Here is an 18932-nt window from a genome sequence, read left to right as displayed (position 1 = left end):
AAATAGAATCAGCCCACCATGAATTACAAGTGTCTTTGATAAAGTAATTTTTATTTTTATTTATAATTTCTTTTTTTAATTTTTATTGGTCCATTTGACTTTCCTATGCCATAAGGTAAGAAGATGGAGGCGTACACCAGATTTCCCCTACATATATATTACCAGATTTCCCCTACATATATATTGATACCAGGGAATCTTCATGTAACACATATTTTGATTAAACATATATATAATATAATAAACAAAAAAGCAAAACTAGTAAAACTTATTCTTGATCTTGTATAGTGTTCTAATATATAAAAAAAATTGATAAAAAAATAATTAATTTTTTTTTCTTGTTACATTGGAATGGTCATTCCTTCCTTTTTAAAATGGAATAGTCATTCCACCAAAATGGTGGAAAGAGCATTCCATTGGAATGCCATTCCAATACTTTAAAATGCAACCAAACAAAGGAATGGAATGAAAATTGTTTCCTTTCCATTCCATTCCATTTCATTACCTCCAACCAAACGCTACCTAAAAGTCTTTGGACATGGAATCACACTACATTATCTTAGTAGGAGGATTTTTTCAACTCATTATTATTTAGATGACACTAGTGATTAATTTATCATAATATGTTCAAGAAAGGAACTTTAAAATAAAACTAAAAAATAAAGTTAATCTAACCATTCATATGAATAATAATAACTTATTAAAATTATAAAAATAAGATAAGAAACTTTGCAATAAATATTATATATAATAATTTTTTTTTTTTTAAAAAAAAAAACATCTATATATGATGGCTCATATATACACGTCTATAACCTTTCAAACAAAAATTATTATATATAATATTTATTAATTAATTAATTATTTAACCTAACTATACAATATAAATTAAATTTTTTTATAAAATACTCTAAAATCACATATAAACAACAATAATAATAATTAATTGAACCTATTTATTTATTTATCTCTCAACAATCGATCCAATATACCTGTATTCACCTATTTAGTTTTTGGTAGATTCATTTGTCTTTTCGTACATTTTTTCTTCAATGATTAGAGGTATGAGATTGATCTCTAATTATTTATGTCAAATAAATATCATAATCTTTATCAGGTACTTATATATTACCTTAAAAAAAATTGTATACATGAATATAATAATTAGTAAATTATTGTTAAATAATAATGATAATTATATATTTCATATATTTTTTTTCGTAATTATTTTTCACTTTCAATTTTATTTTACTCTTGTTGCATGTGGCGAAAGAAACAACAATAAAAGATGTTACATGCACTATAAAAGAGTCATTCTCTTCTTTTATTTTATTGGCTTCACTAACAGATATTTTTTTTTTTTCTATTTCTATTTTTTTTTTATGGTTTTCTTCTTGGTTGGCTAATAATCTTTGTAAAATTTTGTACTCTATAAATTTATTCATAAGAAGCAGCATATAATTCACATTGAGCATTGTATTAGACCAATTGAATAAACAAGTTTAGTAGGGTGTATTTGTGTGTATTATATTATATTGGTCATCATACATATAATTCATCTTTACAACTTTTTATTTATAATTCTTTTTCACTTACATATATTTGTCATATAATAGAACTTTATGACACAATTTGAGACTATTTTGTTATATATATTTTTTTGCTAAGACATGGAATATATCATTCACATAGTGAAACAAATGTTTGTTGGAGTTTTTGCTAACTATTTATTTTTTTTCAAGAAAAATAAGCCTTCAAAATATCAATAGCAACTATATATTAATTTTTTTTAAGAAATATATTATTAATATTAAAAATTGAAAATATCTATTAATGATTTTTTTTTTTAATAAAACCCTAATTTTTGAAAAATCCTTTTAAATTCAAACTCATAAAATATCACATGTTTATTATTAAAAAATATATTTATAAAAAAATAACTAACTTACAAAAAATATCCATAAACTAAATATACATGCTATAGAAATTATAATTTTTTAAAAAAAAAAAAAAAAACTAAAAATTATAACTTAAAATAAACTAATCATGCAAAAACTATAATTTAAAAATGTTAACATTACTAAAAAAAAAACCTATTAAAAATAAATTAATGAAGTATATTAAAAATAAAATAAAAAATGATGTTTTCTTATAATATTAATCAAATTAATCAAATATATTTTTACATACAAAAAATTAAAGTATCAAATATTACTATTATTTATGTATATATGTACATAACATTAAAGAATAAAACGATGACATTACAAATTATCTATTATTTTTTATAATTTTTAATTATAACTTGTCTAATTTAATTAGGATAAGTTAAAAAATACATATAATTTATATTGTATTATATTGAATGATAATTTTTATTATTAAAAAATTGTTTGATGAAATCATATATTCAAATAATTTAATAAGAAAACTTGATTACAACAAATATTTGCGACAGATGCAGTGACGACAACTTTAAATGTTTGATGAAATCATATATTCAAATATTTTAATAAGAAAACTTAATTGGAACAAATATTTGTAGCATAATTGAGGACTATAATTGATATGCAATAATGACAAAAACTTCAAAAGTAATAATCAATAAAATGAGAAGACAACACTTTTGAAATCATATAGTTACTTTTTTATAGATTTATCAATTTATTTTTTAAAATTTCTATTGTGTAAAAATTCTTCAATTTTTTATATATTTTTTCCTATAACACTTAAAGATATTTCTATTTTAGGATGAATTTTTCACAATATTAATTATTTATCTAAGTAAAAGATTATAAAAATTTAATAGCCTAATTACCATATTAATAAAAAATTTAATAAAAATATCAAAATACAAAATTTGATATTATTTTATAACTAAATTATCATGACTAAATAAACTATAAGAAATGCGATTTGTTTTTTAATTTTATATAAAATAAAAATTGTTTTTGATTTTATATAAAATAAAAATTATTAAAACAAAATTCTTTAAAAATTTTGAGTTTATAAATAAAATATTCCTAAATTTAAATAAATATATATATATAAAGAACACTTCTTAATGGGTATTACCCATGAATGGTTACTAAACAAATTTAACTATAAATATTAATTTTAAAAATATTAAACCGTCGAATTTTGATTTAATAACGAATAATGAAATCACAAATTTGAATTTCTATACTTAATTTAACTATTTAATTAAAAAAATATCTCTATTTACACTATATCAAAAATATGTTCATATAAAAATATTTAACTCAAACCCAACTTTTTCTTTTCTTATTTTTCTTGCTACAAAACTTTTTTTTTTAAATTTTTTTTACCGATGGGACAATCTCAGTCTATATAATATAAAAATAAGAGATTTTTTTAATTAGATAGAAAAATTAAAAATAAAAACTCAAAATTTTTTAATTTTATCTATTTATATGTAATACCCATCAAGAGTGTAAATTAACTACTTTTATATGTAATTAATATTTATTTTCAATTCGATCCACACAAGTGCGGAGTTAACGAATTGAATCATGCAAATTGAATTAAATATTTTATGAACAAAATAATCCACTTTGTTTTTTAAATTCATTTCTTATTTATTTTTTTGGTTGAAAAAATCACATTAAACAAATATGATAAAAAAATAACTACAATAAATAAATATAATAATAATTAGTACCATATTATTTATTTACAATTTTGTTAAGTATAAGGAAAAAAATATATTTCAAAGAACTAATCGAAATATTTTGTACCAAAATTGTAACTACGCTCCACCTGAAATTTGATTTATCATTGGTATTGATTAAAATAATAAGAGTACTTCGAATTAAGACAAAATACCAATATACGTATTAAAATACAAGATCTAATAAAATCTCTCTTTACAGGCCATCTGCAATGGGGCGGCAAAAACCTATATGTTGTTATTTTTCCCTCAAAATGCTCCACACTGGGAAAGCCAACCTATTTTCATAAAACTCTACCGTGTCTAGACTACGGTATATATTTTTTTAATAATTAAATAATATATTTTAATACTTAGTAATATAACTTATTAGATTTGATAAATATTTAATATTAAAATATTCTTATTATATTAATAAAATAATACAATAATTAAACAAAATTTTAGTGTAATTTTTAGTTTTGTAGTTAGAATTGAAAAAAAAAAATAGTGATGAATGATGGCCTTATAACCATATTTCCTTTCATATATTATAAAAGTACACATTAAAGAAAAGGGGCAAACTCGAGCAAATTTCGAAAAAGAAATAAAAACTAAATTATACTAAACTAAGTCCAGCCTATTAAGTGCATCTAGAAAACAAACGAGGGATTCCAGTTTCCCAAGCCCATATGAAGAATGAATTTCTTAGTCACTTATTTTGAGAAATGTAAGCAGCAAAACGATAATTTCAAACACGAACATCCATATCTACAAAAACTCATCACATAAAAGAAAGAAGGGAGACTCCGCATTACACGACCTTTAAGAAATGCACTTAAATGTTGAATTCCTAAGAACTTTTCCACCCAAGATCATCTTTTATTATAAATTGTAAAGATCATAGTCAGCAGATAAATCCAGCCTAGCAGCCACTAACAATATATACATCAGCTATGTAACTCAGCTTCAAGTCAGATTTCTGATTCTTAATTATTTATTTTCAAGGCTAAAATTCTTTTCTGATTATTTGATAAAATGAAATCACTACAATGCTATTCACTTAAAAAGGCGGATTTGATCATATAACCACATCTAATTTATATCTCCCTCTAATACCTATACCTTCAACGGGATGAGAAAAAAAAACACTTGGCAACTTAGGTTTCATTTAAATAGCAAAAAAGAAAAATAAAAAAAACCTGCTCAGTAAAGTACATAATCTATTGACAACCACAGAAATGACTCACTGCTCACTTATTTTGTATGTTTATGTCAATCTTGCTTAAATAATACATGAGTTTCCCCTTTTTTAAAAAGAATAATACATGAGTTACTTACCTTTCTTAATACTTGATGATCAGTTGAACACTAATTTTGTTTTTTAATTTATAAAAAGTTGCTCATTGCTATGTAGGTCCCGTATAATAAATCGAATCCCAGACGCCATGGGAGTAAACCTAGTAGGCTCTCTTTTTTTCAAAAAAAAAAAATAAGGATACCCAGCAGGCCCAACACATCCAAGGTCCTAGGAGACAACTGAACATTTTTTGTAGTTGCCGGGGTTCTAACCTTGGGAGTCTGCCTATGTCAGACCTAACTCAAGGACTTGCCGCTACACCAATACCCTGGGAGCAACCTAGAAGCTTAATAGGCAAAAAGAAATACATATTGCTAGATAGGTCTATATGAAGATCAAATATGTAAACCAAGAGTTTGACCCACTCTATCTATCCCTCCTGGTTTTCTCTACTCACCAAATCACCTACTAAAAATTGAATACACAGTTTGTAAACCTTAGCTTTCTATATCTCCTCATGCTAGATCGATAATAAAATCTATTACACACAGTAGGATATACTTAAGAACCTTTTCTATGCTACTTCACATCACACTTCAATTCAAAATAATGAATGAAGAATTATGGTTGAAAAACTTACAAAGTGTTGCACGCACATGGGGCCATATCCTAACAAGAACAAAAAAAAAGAATCAAGTCAACATATATTTTCCAAGGAAGCGTTAAAAACGACAACCACGTGAAGTAATATAATAGATAAATGACAAGGTTGAAAAGCAAACTTACCACTAAACTCAAACATCCTTGCAGCAGCCACACGCCTCCAATGCACGTGCCTCCAAATTGAAACACCATATGGGGATCAGAATCAGATGTAATGCACTTTCATTAGGAGATGTACTTGAGCAAAGGCGGGGGCAAAAAATAAAGATGCAAAAAAACAACTGATACTAACATCTAAAATTTGAAGATAGGAAAATCAAGTTTATCGAGAGAGAAACTAAAAGGTAAAATATTAACGGAACTGAAAAATCTAATGGCCACTATCTGCAACATATTTACTCAACAAACATATTCTAGGATAAAGATGCAAGTAATTACTCAAAAACTACCTAATGAACTAAAAAAGCACACACATTTAAAGAACTACCAGTGGAACAAGCCATAGAAAAAATACATAAAAAGGAAGAAAATATCTTAGGGCTTCAACTTCTATAGGCGAAGAAAGTATGGCTAGATCAGAACAAATAAAGAACAGGAAACATAATATATCTAATATCAATAGTGCCACTATAATCTCCCAATAAACAAACCAAGGTACCTTCTAAAGAGGAAGAAAATATCTTAGGGCTTCAACTTCTATAGGCCAAGAAACTGTTGCTAGATCAGAACAAACAAAGAACAGGAAAGATAATAATAATATCTACTATCAATGGTGCCACTATAATCTCCCAATAAACAAACCAAGGTACCTTCTTTAAAGCATCTAAGGACTGAAGGGTTGCCCAAAAGCAGCAGAAGACATCCTGAATGAAAGATTAAATTAGATTTCCCAGAACCCAAATTATTATTATTCAAAATAAAAGAATGAGCAAATTCAGTAATATAGAGTTGGACAATGGCACAGCAAACCTTCTAATTATAGGATATGTGCCCACATACCAGATACAACACAAAAGAAATGACCATCCAACATAAGAATCATATAACGATGGCGATGAGCAAATAAAATAAAATAAAGAATTGAGGACAAAAACAAACCCCACAATTTTGTCAGGAGTAAAAATTTACCAGCTCAAGGGAATTAATATATGGAACAGATCAATGTTCAAACTACAGATAAAATTATGGAAGTAAATAAATTCATAGTAGAGACAATGAATTTTGACATCAGCTATCATTAATGGGGGTTACAAGGGAAAAGAATCGCCTTCGGCTAGTTGTCTTACAATAGAAACAGTACACTCCACTGAAAGAACCAGCCAAAATGAGTACTCCTCAACCAAACATCAACCGTTTTGACTTCAGTAATCCCAAGCTGTGTCAAGCTCTCATGCCATCATAGAGAAGACATAATGTCCAATGATTAGATATGAACATAAATTAGGACATAATCAACAAATATCTAGCTGAACAGGAATCTTGAGTGAGAAAATCAGCAACAGGTTTCACTTGCCAGTGATGAATGGATGGCTCAGTGCCTGTGACACAGTCAACCTCTTATCTGGATCCAAAACAAACATTTTATCAAGAAGATCTTTAAAGTCGGCCAACATCTTTGGATCCTCACCAGGAGAACCCAAAATGATTGACCCAATATCTTTTGGCTTTATGTTGAGAATCAATCGCTTGATAGTCTGCAAAGGGAAAACCCAACTTAAACATGGAAGAGAAAAATGTTTTATAAAGTACACTTTTTACAAGTAATGTACCACTCCAAAAAATACAACATATATCAAAGAGCAAAATATACCTTTTTGGTAACGGGATCCTCTTCTGTAGCATGAAAGTTCAGATCTTGATCAAAATGTTGATCAGTAAAACCTCCCTGGAAAAAAAAAAATAGTAAAGAGATGTAAGAAACTCAAGACTATCTTGGCATATTATAGTCCATCTCAACTCCTCTCTAACTTGACAAAAAAATCATTATGGTGTCAACTCAGCAAATAGTCATACAGCATTTAATAATTTGATTTTTTGAAAGACAAATGTAAAATTTAAAGGTGGGGCAGCAAGCAGGGAAATAAGGTACTATTCAAACAGAGTATTCAATTCATCTCAAATATTTAAACATAATAATACCTTCCGTAGCATCTTTTTCGGAAAAGGGCCTTTCAATTCCATGTGAAGTCGTAGCATGTCATTATTTGTAGCACCTGGAAAAAGAACCTTTCCTGTATAAAGCTCATATAAACAGCATCCTACAGACCAGATATCCAGTGGATGATCATAAGGCAGCCCAAGAACTGAAAAAGAGACATCAAGAAACAAATCAGCTTTACAGCTTTACCAAAAAATATTCTCTCAAATAATCAAAAATTCCTGTTCAAAAGTTAACTCACTAATTTCAGGAGCACGATAAAAACGGCTAACAAGGTAAGGTGTGATTTCATTTTTGCCAGCAAACATAGCATTACCAAAATCACAAAGTTTCAGCACATTTTTTGCTTCATTTACCTGAAGAAAAGAAAAAAGTAAGGCAAAAGAAACAATACGTATCAATTAAAATAATAATAAATAAAAGAAACAAAGCTTACCAGCATATTGTCAGGTTTGATATCACAATGAAGAACACCACAATTTTTTAGATGCTTCAAAGCAATAAAAAGCTGCTTGGCATAGGCTCTAACAGCAGTCAGCTTGAGACCAATATTGCGTCCAAACTTCTTTAAAACCTCACGCAGATTCATATGAAGAGATTCAAAAACTAGACAAAGATGATTTCGGTATTTGAAATTTGATAAAAAACGAACACAATGACGCTTATTATCTGGATCTTGACCAACTAATTTCTTTAATATGACCAGCTCTGTCAGACCAGCCTTGTACCTGTGTATAAGAAGAGAACAGCAAAGTTTTTAAGGAACTATAATAAAACTCTTCTCTAATTGTGACAGCAGCAATCAATCTTGGTGAGATGGCATCAGAAATGAATCCAATGAAAACTAAATCAGGATAAGGTGCACCATAATCACTTACATAGTATCATTACTGCGTATTATTTTTATTGCCACTTCTTCTGGTTCACCATTACTAGCCTTAGCATTTTTTGCTCTAACTACAGTTGAAAAGACACCTTTGCCATGGGCTGCAGTAATCTCATATCTACCATCAAGTAATTCTCCAAATCTGTAGCCTGAAAATGATGATCAAATTACTGAAGGAATACAACAGCATGCAGAAAGAAAATGTATGCTTATATTTAGTCCCTTGTATTATCTTAATACTTATTTTAATAATCCAAAATAGTTTGCAATTGATCACTATTTTCAATATTATCAAAATAACATTTATCTGAAATACTTAGGGAGCGTTGGATATGAGGAGTTCAAAATAATCTATTTATAGGAAATACTATGAAGAAGAATGTGATTATAGGGTTACTTGTAAACTGTATTTGGCTGTGCAAGAGAATATTTAATTAGATTTTCATTAATTGAATATTATGGCCATTGTTATGATGTTTCAAATTATGTTTTCGTTCTCATTTTGGCCTTCCGTTAGATTTTATTGAACTATAACATTTATTCATGATCATTCAAATAATAAAAAAAATTTATATAAAAAATAATTTAACAAAATATGATAAAGTATATGTAATTGACAGCTCAAATTAATTAATCTCAAATATGATGAGGTTTATAATTACCAATTTATTTTTTATTTTTTTAACAAATAATAATTTTACTTTTCATGTATAATTAACAAAAAAATATTTAATATATAATAAATAATTATTATATTTTTTTAATTTTTTTACAATAACAAATAAGATTCTTTTGTTTGATTTTTAACCAAGCAATGTAATTCAATTAACTTCAGCAAAAAAAAAATGTAATTCAATTAACAGTATTTGATTAAAAATTTCTCTTGCACAACTAAACACAATTAACAAGTTTTCTAACAATCATATTCTACTTCATAACATTCCATCTAATCAGACTATTTGAAAACCTTATGCCAAATACCCCCTTAAAAGATTCCCAGATGAATATTTTGGTCATTCAAAAATAGTGTTAGCCAACATCAAGTCCAACGTATACATTCTTAATGTGTTGATATAATTCAACACTTAAACAAGACACAAGGTGACATTCCAAACAATGAAATGATAACTAAGGCAGCCGTATAAAGGCTTCACAATGAACAAACAAGTCTAACGAAATATATAGAGGGAAAAAACGCTATTTTTAAAAAAGAGCAAGATTTAATTGGACTGGATAGATTAAATACTTACTGTAGTATCCCTCAGCATCATCCCAATTATCATGAAGACCACTCCTTTCAACCCGCACACCACCTTTGCCCTAAAAAAGATGGTGAACAAACTATGTAAGATAGTCAAAACTTACTAATTATCTGCTTAGTTCTCTCATACAGAACCTGAATAAGCCATACATAATTGGAAATTAATTATTTAAAAAAACAAACTATTTAAAGCCAGCCATAGTTAAAAACACTACATTTAAAACATCCACGAAAAATAAAAAATTATATAACATGCTTACAGTTTTTCGAACTCCAGTTGGCGTCTCGCCGAAAATATCGTCACAAAACATTCCATCTGATCTCTCACTCTGCACAGAGTCAAATAATTGGAATATGCATATTAAAAAAAACAATTGATTTGAAAGCACAAATTAACAGCAAGCTATACTTATCACTACTGTTACAGGTATTGATAAGGGGAGAAAAGACAACCTTTGGAGAACCCTCTCCAAGTTCCCCATCAACAAAGTTGCCACCAGATGTAACAACTCCATTGGGAGGTGATTTCCCCAGAGTAAATGACAGTTCAGCACCAAAGATATCAGTGCCATTAGCTCTACCATCCACACTTTCTTGACGAATGTTGGAAAGGGCTGTTGATGGACCTGGATGATCTGCAGCCTCTTTATCTGGTGAACGTACAGATAGTGGGATTGAAACGTGCAATGAGATAACAGTCATCCACAATTAAATGCCAATAAGTATTAAGAAAATAAAAAGTCAGCAGTGAGCAGATATGTTATAAGGAGAAGATAAATGGATGCAACTGTAGGCAGCTCTAGCTCATATATATCAGTGCTACTGTTTTAAAAACAAAACAATTTTCTTTTCCTTTAAAAAAGTAATAATCATAAACAGAAGGGCTTCCATACAAAATACCAAAACAAAAGCCCTACACAGGTCGTACTCAAAAATCATACTTAGGCCCAAAAATGAAAAATGTTAAGACGATGAAAAGAATGCAATATCTAAAGGTTCTAAGAGGAAGAGATGACTTATCCACAGGATAATCATGTTGCAATTTGTACTGGCTTAATTAGTAGAAAAATCATGCATAAGTCACACTCAGAGATCCTATATGTCTTTATGACCTTAAAGCATAAACCGGTAAAGGTAAGTACCTTTCTCCACATCTGTTTCAGCCTTCAACTCAGTTTGCTGCTGTAATGGCTGAATCTTGTACTTTTCTAAGATTGCTTGCCTTCGTCTCCGACTCTCCTCCTTAATTCTGTTGAGATCTTCCTCTTCTTCAGCAAGTTGCAGTGTGGTCTCATCTTCATAGTCGTCTTGTCCATCTTCATCTCTGCAGCCATAAGATAAACATCCAAGGCATTTTAAAAATAATAAAAAAAAAAGTGTTATTTTGCATGCCCAAACATACTTTATAACACTAACACATACCTCTTAAATGAGTTGTTACCTCCATTTTTTAAACTGTTGGCCATTTCTGAATCAACTTTCTCAACTTTGTCTTTTATATAATCCTTTTCATCATGTCTAGAGCTCCTGGAATGTCTGTATCTATCCCGTTCACCATAATTTTCTTCAAAACTTTCATATTTGTCCCTGCCCTTATCTCTATTCCCATCATCGCGCTTCTCCTGATTCCGCTCCATAATCCTATCAGTGTACCTGTCTCTTTCCCTCTCACTATCTCTACCTCTATCAACAATTCCGCTCCTATCTCTTTCTCTTCGCTTTTCCCTCTCCATGTCTCTGTCTCTACTTCTATCTCTTCCCCTATCCCTTCTCCTATCCCTTTCCAAGTCCCCATCTCTATTTCTTTCTCGTTCTTTCTCTCTTCTTCGATCCCTGTCTATCTCTCTGTCTCTGCTCCTTGCCCTTTCTTTCTCCCTTTTTCGATCTCTTTCAACCTCCCTCTCCCTACTCCCCTCTCTAGTCTTCCTCTCTCGGCTGTGACGCCTGTCATCCACTCCAACATATCTGCTACTATAACCTGTACTTTGTTCCCTGTCATCATCTCTCTCAAGTTCTTTAACATCTTGACCTCGACCAGTCCTCTCACCATTATAAGTGTACGCAGTATCTCTTTTATCAGTGTGTCTCCATTTAGAGAGGGCATCCTCTTCCATTACACTACGAGAACGAGACCTCTCTCTTCCACGGTCATATGACCTTGATCTTCCTCTACGATATATTTCATCACGGCAGCTATCATGTGAAGGTGAATTCTTCATGGTCTTGCTATTTCGGTCAACATCCATATTCACACCATCATAGAATACTTTTTTCTCATCACTCCTTTTCAAAGGGGACCCAGATTCTCTACCTCGTCTACTTTCCTCTTTATGAGACCGGGACTTCAATGCTCCATTAACACCATTGCCCGACTTACGTGTGGCAACTAATTCATCTCTAGGATCATCTCGAGGATCACTAGTCAAATCTCTATGCAAACTAGCCTTACTTCGATGAGTTTCATCTACTTTTCCCCGTAACATAGGACCCAACTTGTCAGCAGCCTGATCCTTCGATGATCTAGAATTTCTAGCAATGCTCCCTTTAGCCTCTTTTACTAGCATACTTGCTTCAGAATAAGGAGAGCCATTGTCATTGTCATATCCCTGCTTAGTAATACAAAAGGGTAATTAAGTCCACAAATTCACAGCACAGAGACCAAAACAAGACAAATAAACAAGTTAGTTAATATGCAAGAGATAAAACATGTAACCAGCTCTTACAAATTAACTGTAAGCCATCAGTCTTCATTGTTTGAAACGCCTAAAGTAACTTCTTTTGCAATTCACTCAAGTTCGTCTAGTGCAAGCAGGTTGTTAGATATGAATTGACACAATGACTCTGACTCAGATAATCTAACAAGCTCTCACCAAACAAAATTGATCATAAATAAATTCGATAAAAGCCACAGAAAGAATCAGATAAACTCCCTTTTGGCCACTGAGAAAACTATCCACGAAAAACTCTTCCAAAACGTCGAATGTAATTCGAACCAAAGCACCCACAGTAATCATACTAATTTGCAAAATTTTCTCAACGGCCAAAAGAAAGAAAATATAAAGCTTTTAAGAAATTAAGCACATAGGATGGTTCAGAACAGACCAGATTTCGTTTATCCGATTGATATCCGACGGCTTCAATTTCACCAGACTCAACATCAGACTCCGCTGTCTTCTCCGCAACTCCATCAACAGCGCCAGTGCGACCTCCCTCCTCATCAAGAATTTCCCCTTCTTCCACATCGTCATCGGACCGGGAATTCTCAATCACAACGGGAGGAGTAAGAGGAATTCTATCATCATCGACGGCAGATTTTGTCTCCTCTCCGCGCTTTCGGCTGCTGTGGCGATGGCGGTGGTGGCTGCGGTGATGGTGGCGATGCTTGTGACGCTTCAAAGACTTCTCCTCGTCGGAGGAAGAGGACGACCGACGGTGCTTGTGCGAGCCCTGGGCTTCGCTGGCCATGATCTTCTTGATAGACGAAATCTAGGGTTAGGGTTCTCTTCTTCCTTGTAGTATCGGGGATGAGTTTCGTTAACGAGAGAAATCATAAGTGAGAAAGTGAATTAAGTAAAGACGAAGTCTACCCAATGAACACGTGTCAGCCAAGATTATTCCTCTTTTTTTTTTATTTTTTTCATTTTCATCTCATAATTTTACAAATATAATTTGAAATATATCTTATTTATTTCTTTATTTTTTTTTTCAAGAATACCATATTTATATTGTTTTCATTTCGAAATATTGTTTTCAATTTTTAAAAATAATTGTTTTTTTTAACATATTATATTTTATATTTTTCTTATATATTCAGATCCTAAACCCGAAACCAAACCAGAACCCGAACTCGATGGGTTCATATCATGGTATAAAAATATTAATTTTTTTAGTAAGAAAAAATCTAAAAATAATTTTAAAAAATTTGTACCAAATACTATTAAATTTTTAAAATGATAAAAAACTATAAACTATTCTCACTTTTGAAAACACAATTCTAAAAACTGAAAACATAACCAAATATGCTCAAATATTTCCAAAATTATAGATGACAACACTTTAAAGTCAAAAAAAAAATGACTCTTGATGTAACACCCTAACAATTAAGCACGCTACGACAACTGATAATAAAATCCTAATCCCGCTAAATTGGGATTACTATAAGGGTAAGATCGGAAAATTTAAACGTTAACTGTAATGGAATGAAAATATAACTTGTAACAATTTTTAACTTTATAAACCAACCAAAAAGTTACATGACATGGGATCTCGTAAAAACCTTCACAAAATATTACAAGTTAATTTACGTGTCGACATAAGCGGCGAAATTCGAGATTACAAAATACATTCACTGATAGACCTCAACCCGCTTGGTTTAGTGTGGCCCGAACATGTGCAAGCACCGCCAAGCTCTCGCACTCATGGCTGATCACAGACTGATTTACCCTTTCCTGCACAGTAGAGCACCCGTAAGCCAAGCCTAGCAAGACTGTATAAATATCAATAATCACAATATCCATTTCACATATATAATGATGTCATTACACTTATTGTCTATTTGACATAGACCTGCGTGTTACGCTCACACGTCAATTTACGTCTATGTGGCATAGACCCACGTGTTACGTTTACACGTCTATTTACAATAAGGCCTTAGAATAGTTCATCTCGGTTCTAGTTACCAAGTCCAACCAAATTATGCCTTGAACGCATAATTCTTTAAATCAATATATAAAGCATGGCATAGCATTTAAAGATCAATAATCACTTGGGTAATAATCCTAGGCTATATAGTCGCTCACTTTAAGTTAATAACCCTAATCATGGTTCTTAATTAATCACAATTATAATATTCAACATGAGCGCCACCACGCTTAACTCTACGTGCTAACTACTGTCTTACTTGATATCCCGAATACATAGAGATTCTAAATTCTCAGGTGCTCCTAACCAAGTGCCAGTAATCCTAGCCACAATTTTTGGGATTCAAAAATAGGGTTAATCCCTAAGTCTATTTCCACATATTTATAAAATTAGCATTCAAATACAAATAAACATATAGAGCTCGGAACGAGCTTTCCAATGATATGCGGAACACCCAAATTGCAGTCCGCAGCACCTGGGTTGAAAACTCAGGATTTCACAAGGGCAGGCCGCGGGGCCCAGTGAGTGGGGTCGCGATGCCTGGGTTCCAAACCCAGAAATCCTATTCTAGCCACACGAACTCAAGCCCAAAAGTTACATCAACTCAATCAAAAGCATGCTTAAACTCCAAATTCAATTCCACAATTTATAACCATCACAACAAGGAACTAAAAGCACAAAATGTTGGGTTTTATGCCCTAAATAAAACTTATTTCAATATAATCAGATTTACTTATTAATAAAGATCAGAAATAATATTTATTGTTGCATGGTTCACATGATTTATTTCATGATTATTTATATAATGTATGAATTCTATTTAAGTCCAGAACATATCAATTTGTTAGTGATTATAGTGTTGTCAACACAATGTTATATAATCTTAATTATATGTTCGAAAGTTTATTCCCTGATTTGTCAGTTCACTGGATTTAGACTGACATGATAATTAGCGATATGTATTCTTACACCTTGGATAAGTGTTATGTCCTTTCTAGGACATTGGCAAAGTTTACCAGCATCGGATGTGTGTAGTATACATCAGAAGGGACCGATATTGAACTTTGATTAGATATATTAAAATTTACCGTAATATCTATTCAATTCAATATCAGTCGTTGATCCTAGATCAAATGATCTTAATCCTGATATGTTTAGGTTCGATCTCAAGAGTATTATACATGTTCTTTGATTTGTTAGTTAAGCCTACTTTTGGGTCAGGGTGATACGTACATTTTGGGAACATGATAGTATAATTGAGTGGGAGCGCTAACATAAATATGGAATCTATAACTTCTATAGGAATTTAGAAGTGAAACGATGATATCTTCGAGCTTGGCTAAACAGAGATAAATGGTGGAGATCTCATTTCACTTCGCTGAAATATCATTTATACGGAGCTAAGTGTTTTAAGGATAAAATACATTGAAGGTGTAATGGTAACTTAGTGCCTATTCAATGTAGATCATCTATTAGAGGGTCATTGATCAAATTAGGATTATAACAATGGATAACTAATGACGTATCTATATCGTGGAACATATAGAGCGTTCTATATACTGAGAGTGCAATTCTAAGTTCTATTCGTGGATTCAACGAAGAATTAATAAGTTAGTGAATTTAAGATATAAATTCTTGATCTGCTTATTGGAAGCTCGGATATATAGACCCATGATCCCCATACTAGTTGAGACCATACTGCTTGTAAGACTCAGTTAATTGATTTTGATTAATCAATTATAATTCTAAAGTTAGACTATGTCTAGTTTATGAATTTTCACTAAGCAAGGGCGAAATTGTAAAGAAAATAGATTCTAGGTTTATTGATTAATTAAGAGACTTTATATGTCTAATTAATAAATATATTAAATGATAATATTATTTAATAATTAATTTTAGTTATTAAATAATTAGAATTGACATTTAAATGGTTGAATTGGAAAATAGGCGTTTTTGAGAAAATGAGATGCAGAAATGATAAAACAGCAAAATTGCATAAGTGAGACCCATTATCCAAAACCCAGGCCGGCCACTATTGTAGGCTTTTATCATTTACTTTTTCATTATTTTAATGCCAAATAATTCTAACTTAAACCTAGGTGGTTACCTATAAATAGATAGTGATGGCTCTCATTCAAACTTAACTTTGTCAAATGAAATTTGAGCCTCCTATTCTTTTCTCTATAGGCCGAACCACTTCCCTTCTCTTTTCTTCTCTAAATTTCGAAATCCTTGAGTGAATGAGTGAGTGCCCACACACATCAAGTGGTATCTCAATCATAGTGTGTAAGACTGTGGAAAATCAACCAACAAGAAGGAGAATCACCATCAAAGGAAGGAGAGAAAGAGATCCAGGTTCAGATCTTGGTGATGCTCTGCTACAGAAAGGAATCAAGGGCTAGAGATCTGAACGGAAGGAGTCATTATATTCGCTGCACCCAATGTAAGGTTTCCTAAACTTTATATGTGTTTATTTCATTGTTTTAGAATTCATATTAGGATGTTAATGAAACATACTTGTTTGTAAATCTAAATCCTGGTAAAATATATCCAACACAAAACTCTAGCTTAAACAACATTCCAGTATGCAATATCACAACAACTCAAGAAGAGTTAACAACATCAAAAGTCTAGAGCTTAAAATCACCAAAACACAACTCCACATAATTAAGCATCACCTCCAAAGTTTCATACAACTTTTCAGCAAGGAAATATCAAGCATAAACTCAAATTCACACATCCAAATCTCAATCTAAGCTTTCCAACAATCATAGTATTAACTAGGGTTCCTAATTAGCAAGAAAGTTCAGCTAAAACATCACAAATTCAATTCAATTCACATACATGCATTTCAAGAATAGTAGCACATAAAAGCATGTTTCTTCAACTTCAAATGCAGCAACAAAAACCCAAGATTAAAGTGGTAGAAAGACTACCTCAAGCTCCTCTCAAATTTAAGCACCAAAACCACCAAATTCCAAGCTTGAGTCAAGGTAATTTTTCAAAAAAATCAAAAAGTTGAAGAGATGATAAATGGAGAGAGAGAGAGAGGGGGGTCAGCTGTGTACAATAAAACTAGAAAAATGAATTTTTCTTTTTGCCAAAATTCCACTTTATTGAAAATTAAACAAATGGTCAAAAGACTAAAATGCCCTTATGGCCAACATATCACATAAGCATGCATTCAAGGATAAATTTGCCATTCTTCACATACCACATTTAAATAAATTTTCAGATTATTCAATTATCAATAAAATCCGAAAACAAAATCCCAAAAATGTATTTCGGTCCTGAACTCAGTTCGGCCCGAGATACCCGATTGTGACTATATCGCGCCGACTTGTCAGAAAATACATACAAAAGAACAAAAAAAGTATACTATATAATAATATAGTCCATAAGCACGTTATAACATTAATATTACAATTTTACCCTTCTCGGGTCAAAATTACGAAAAATACCCCTAGCTCACCAACGGGGTCTTAACATATCATTAACCAGTATAATTCACATATATTAAATTATATCATAATATAATTCCACATAAATACATGTATAACTAGTTAGGGTTTGTTAATCCTGTTAACTCAAACTTTTAGATCTCCTTGTTTTGATGGTTAACAAATATTTGATTATTATTTGTTACTAATGATTTGTTGATTTTGTAGCAAAATTAAAAGAGAAAATAAATCTTTCATGATAAATTGGTATTTTTACCAAACTTTTGAAAGCAACCCAAAATGGATTCAACAAGCATATCAAGAGCAAAAGATTCATCAAGGGATCAACAATTCAAGACCCTATTCAAAAGAGGTCTTCAAAAGCCCAAAGTCAAAAGTCAACCCGAAAGTCAAAGTCAAAGTCAAAAGTCAACTCTCGGGAAAAGTCAACATGGGATCAAAAACATGTAAATCAAGCTAGGAGGCTCATCTACATCAAGACTACTCAAAATCAAATGGTATAAATTTACTTTAGTCTTGTTAAAGTGATTTGCATAGCACACTAAGTTTTATAAATTTAAATTTTGGCCTATTCACTAACTTGTGCAACAAGTTTTCTCACACGATAGTTCAAAAAAAAAATTGATTGAATTTATAAATCACATTTTGTTTAACTAAGGGAACAAAGTTGGAATTTCGAAATTCGGATAATCGAGTAAGAAGTTATGCGCGTTTTAGTCCCAAAAAATGGCATTTTTGCCTCTGTTAGCCCATCCAGATTCCGGATGTCATCAATCCAAAATTCCGATTCCCATCCAGAATTCCGGTTCACGGTTGAATTTGTCTCGGGAAACGCGCTAACGGCTATAAACGACTATTTTTCTCTTAAACACTATATAAACTCGATTTTTCT

At 31.0% G+C, this 18932-nt stretch overlaps 1 protein-coding gene across 5 annotated transcripts; it reads right to left on the bottom strand.

The window, feature by feature from the left end:
• Window positions 1–3655: 3655 nt before the first annotated feature.
• On the bottom strand, window positions 3656–13598 carry LOC115699467 (uncharacterized). 5 transcript variants are annotated; one of them, XR_004008370.2, is made up of 16 exons: window positions 13041–13505; window positions 11361–12544; window positions 11081–11262; window positions 10392–10588; window positions 10199–10267; window positions 9928–9997; window positions 8670–8826; window positions 8228–8519; window positions 8033–8147; window positions 7773–7936; window positions 7444–7518; window positions 6920–7327; window positions 6443–6496; window positions 5757–5806; window positions 5611–5639; window positions 3656–3780 (listed from the first exon to the last, which is right to left on the bottom strand). XR_004008370.2 is itself a non-coding variant. In XM_030626893.2 (12 exons), the coding sequence occupies exons 1-12, from the start codon at window positions 13401–13403 to the stop codon at window positions 7139–7141; spliced, it is 3057 nt and encodes a 1018-aa protein (XP_030482753.2). In that variant the 5' UTR covers window positions 13404–13505; the 3' UTR covers window positions 6739–7138. The 5 variants fall into 5 exon arrangements, 1 of the variants encoding a protein (XP_030482753.2); XR_004008369.2 differs by lacking the exon at window positions 3656–3780 and adding an exon at window positions 3782–5298; XR_004008368.2 differs by having other exon boundaries at window positions 3656–5639; window positions 13041–13598.
• Between the last annotated feature and the right edge of the window lie 5334 nt (window positions 13599–18932).

The sequence above is a fragment of the Cannabis sativa genome, chromosome 8, assembly GCF_029168945.1.
Source record: "Cannabis sativa cultivar Pink pepper isolate KNU-18-1 chromosome 8, ASM2916894v1, whole genome shotgun sequence".
Taxonomy (NCBI): domain Eukaryota; kingdom Viridiplantae; phylum Streptophyta; class Magnoliopsida; order Rosales; family Cannabaceae; genus Cannabis; species Cannabis sativa.
This window is presented reverse-complemented; position numbering and strand designations above follow the sequence as displayed.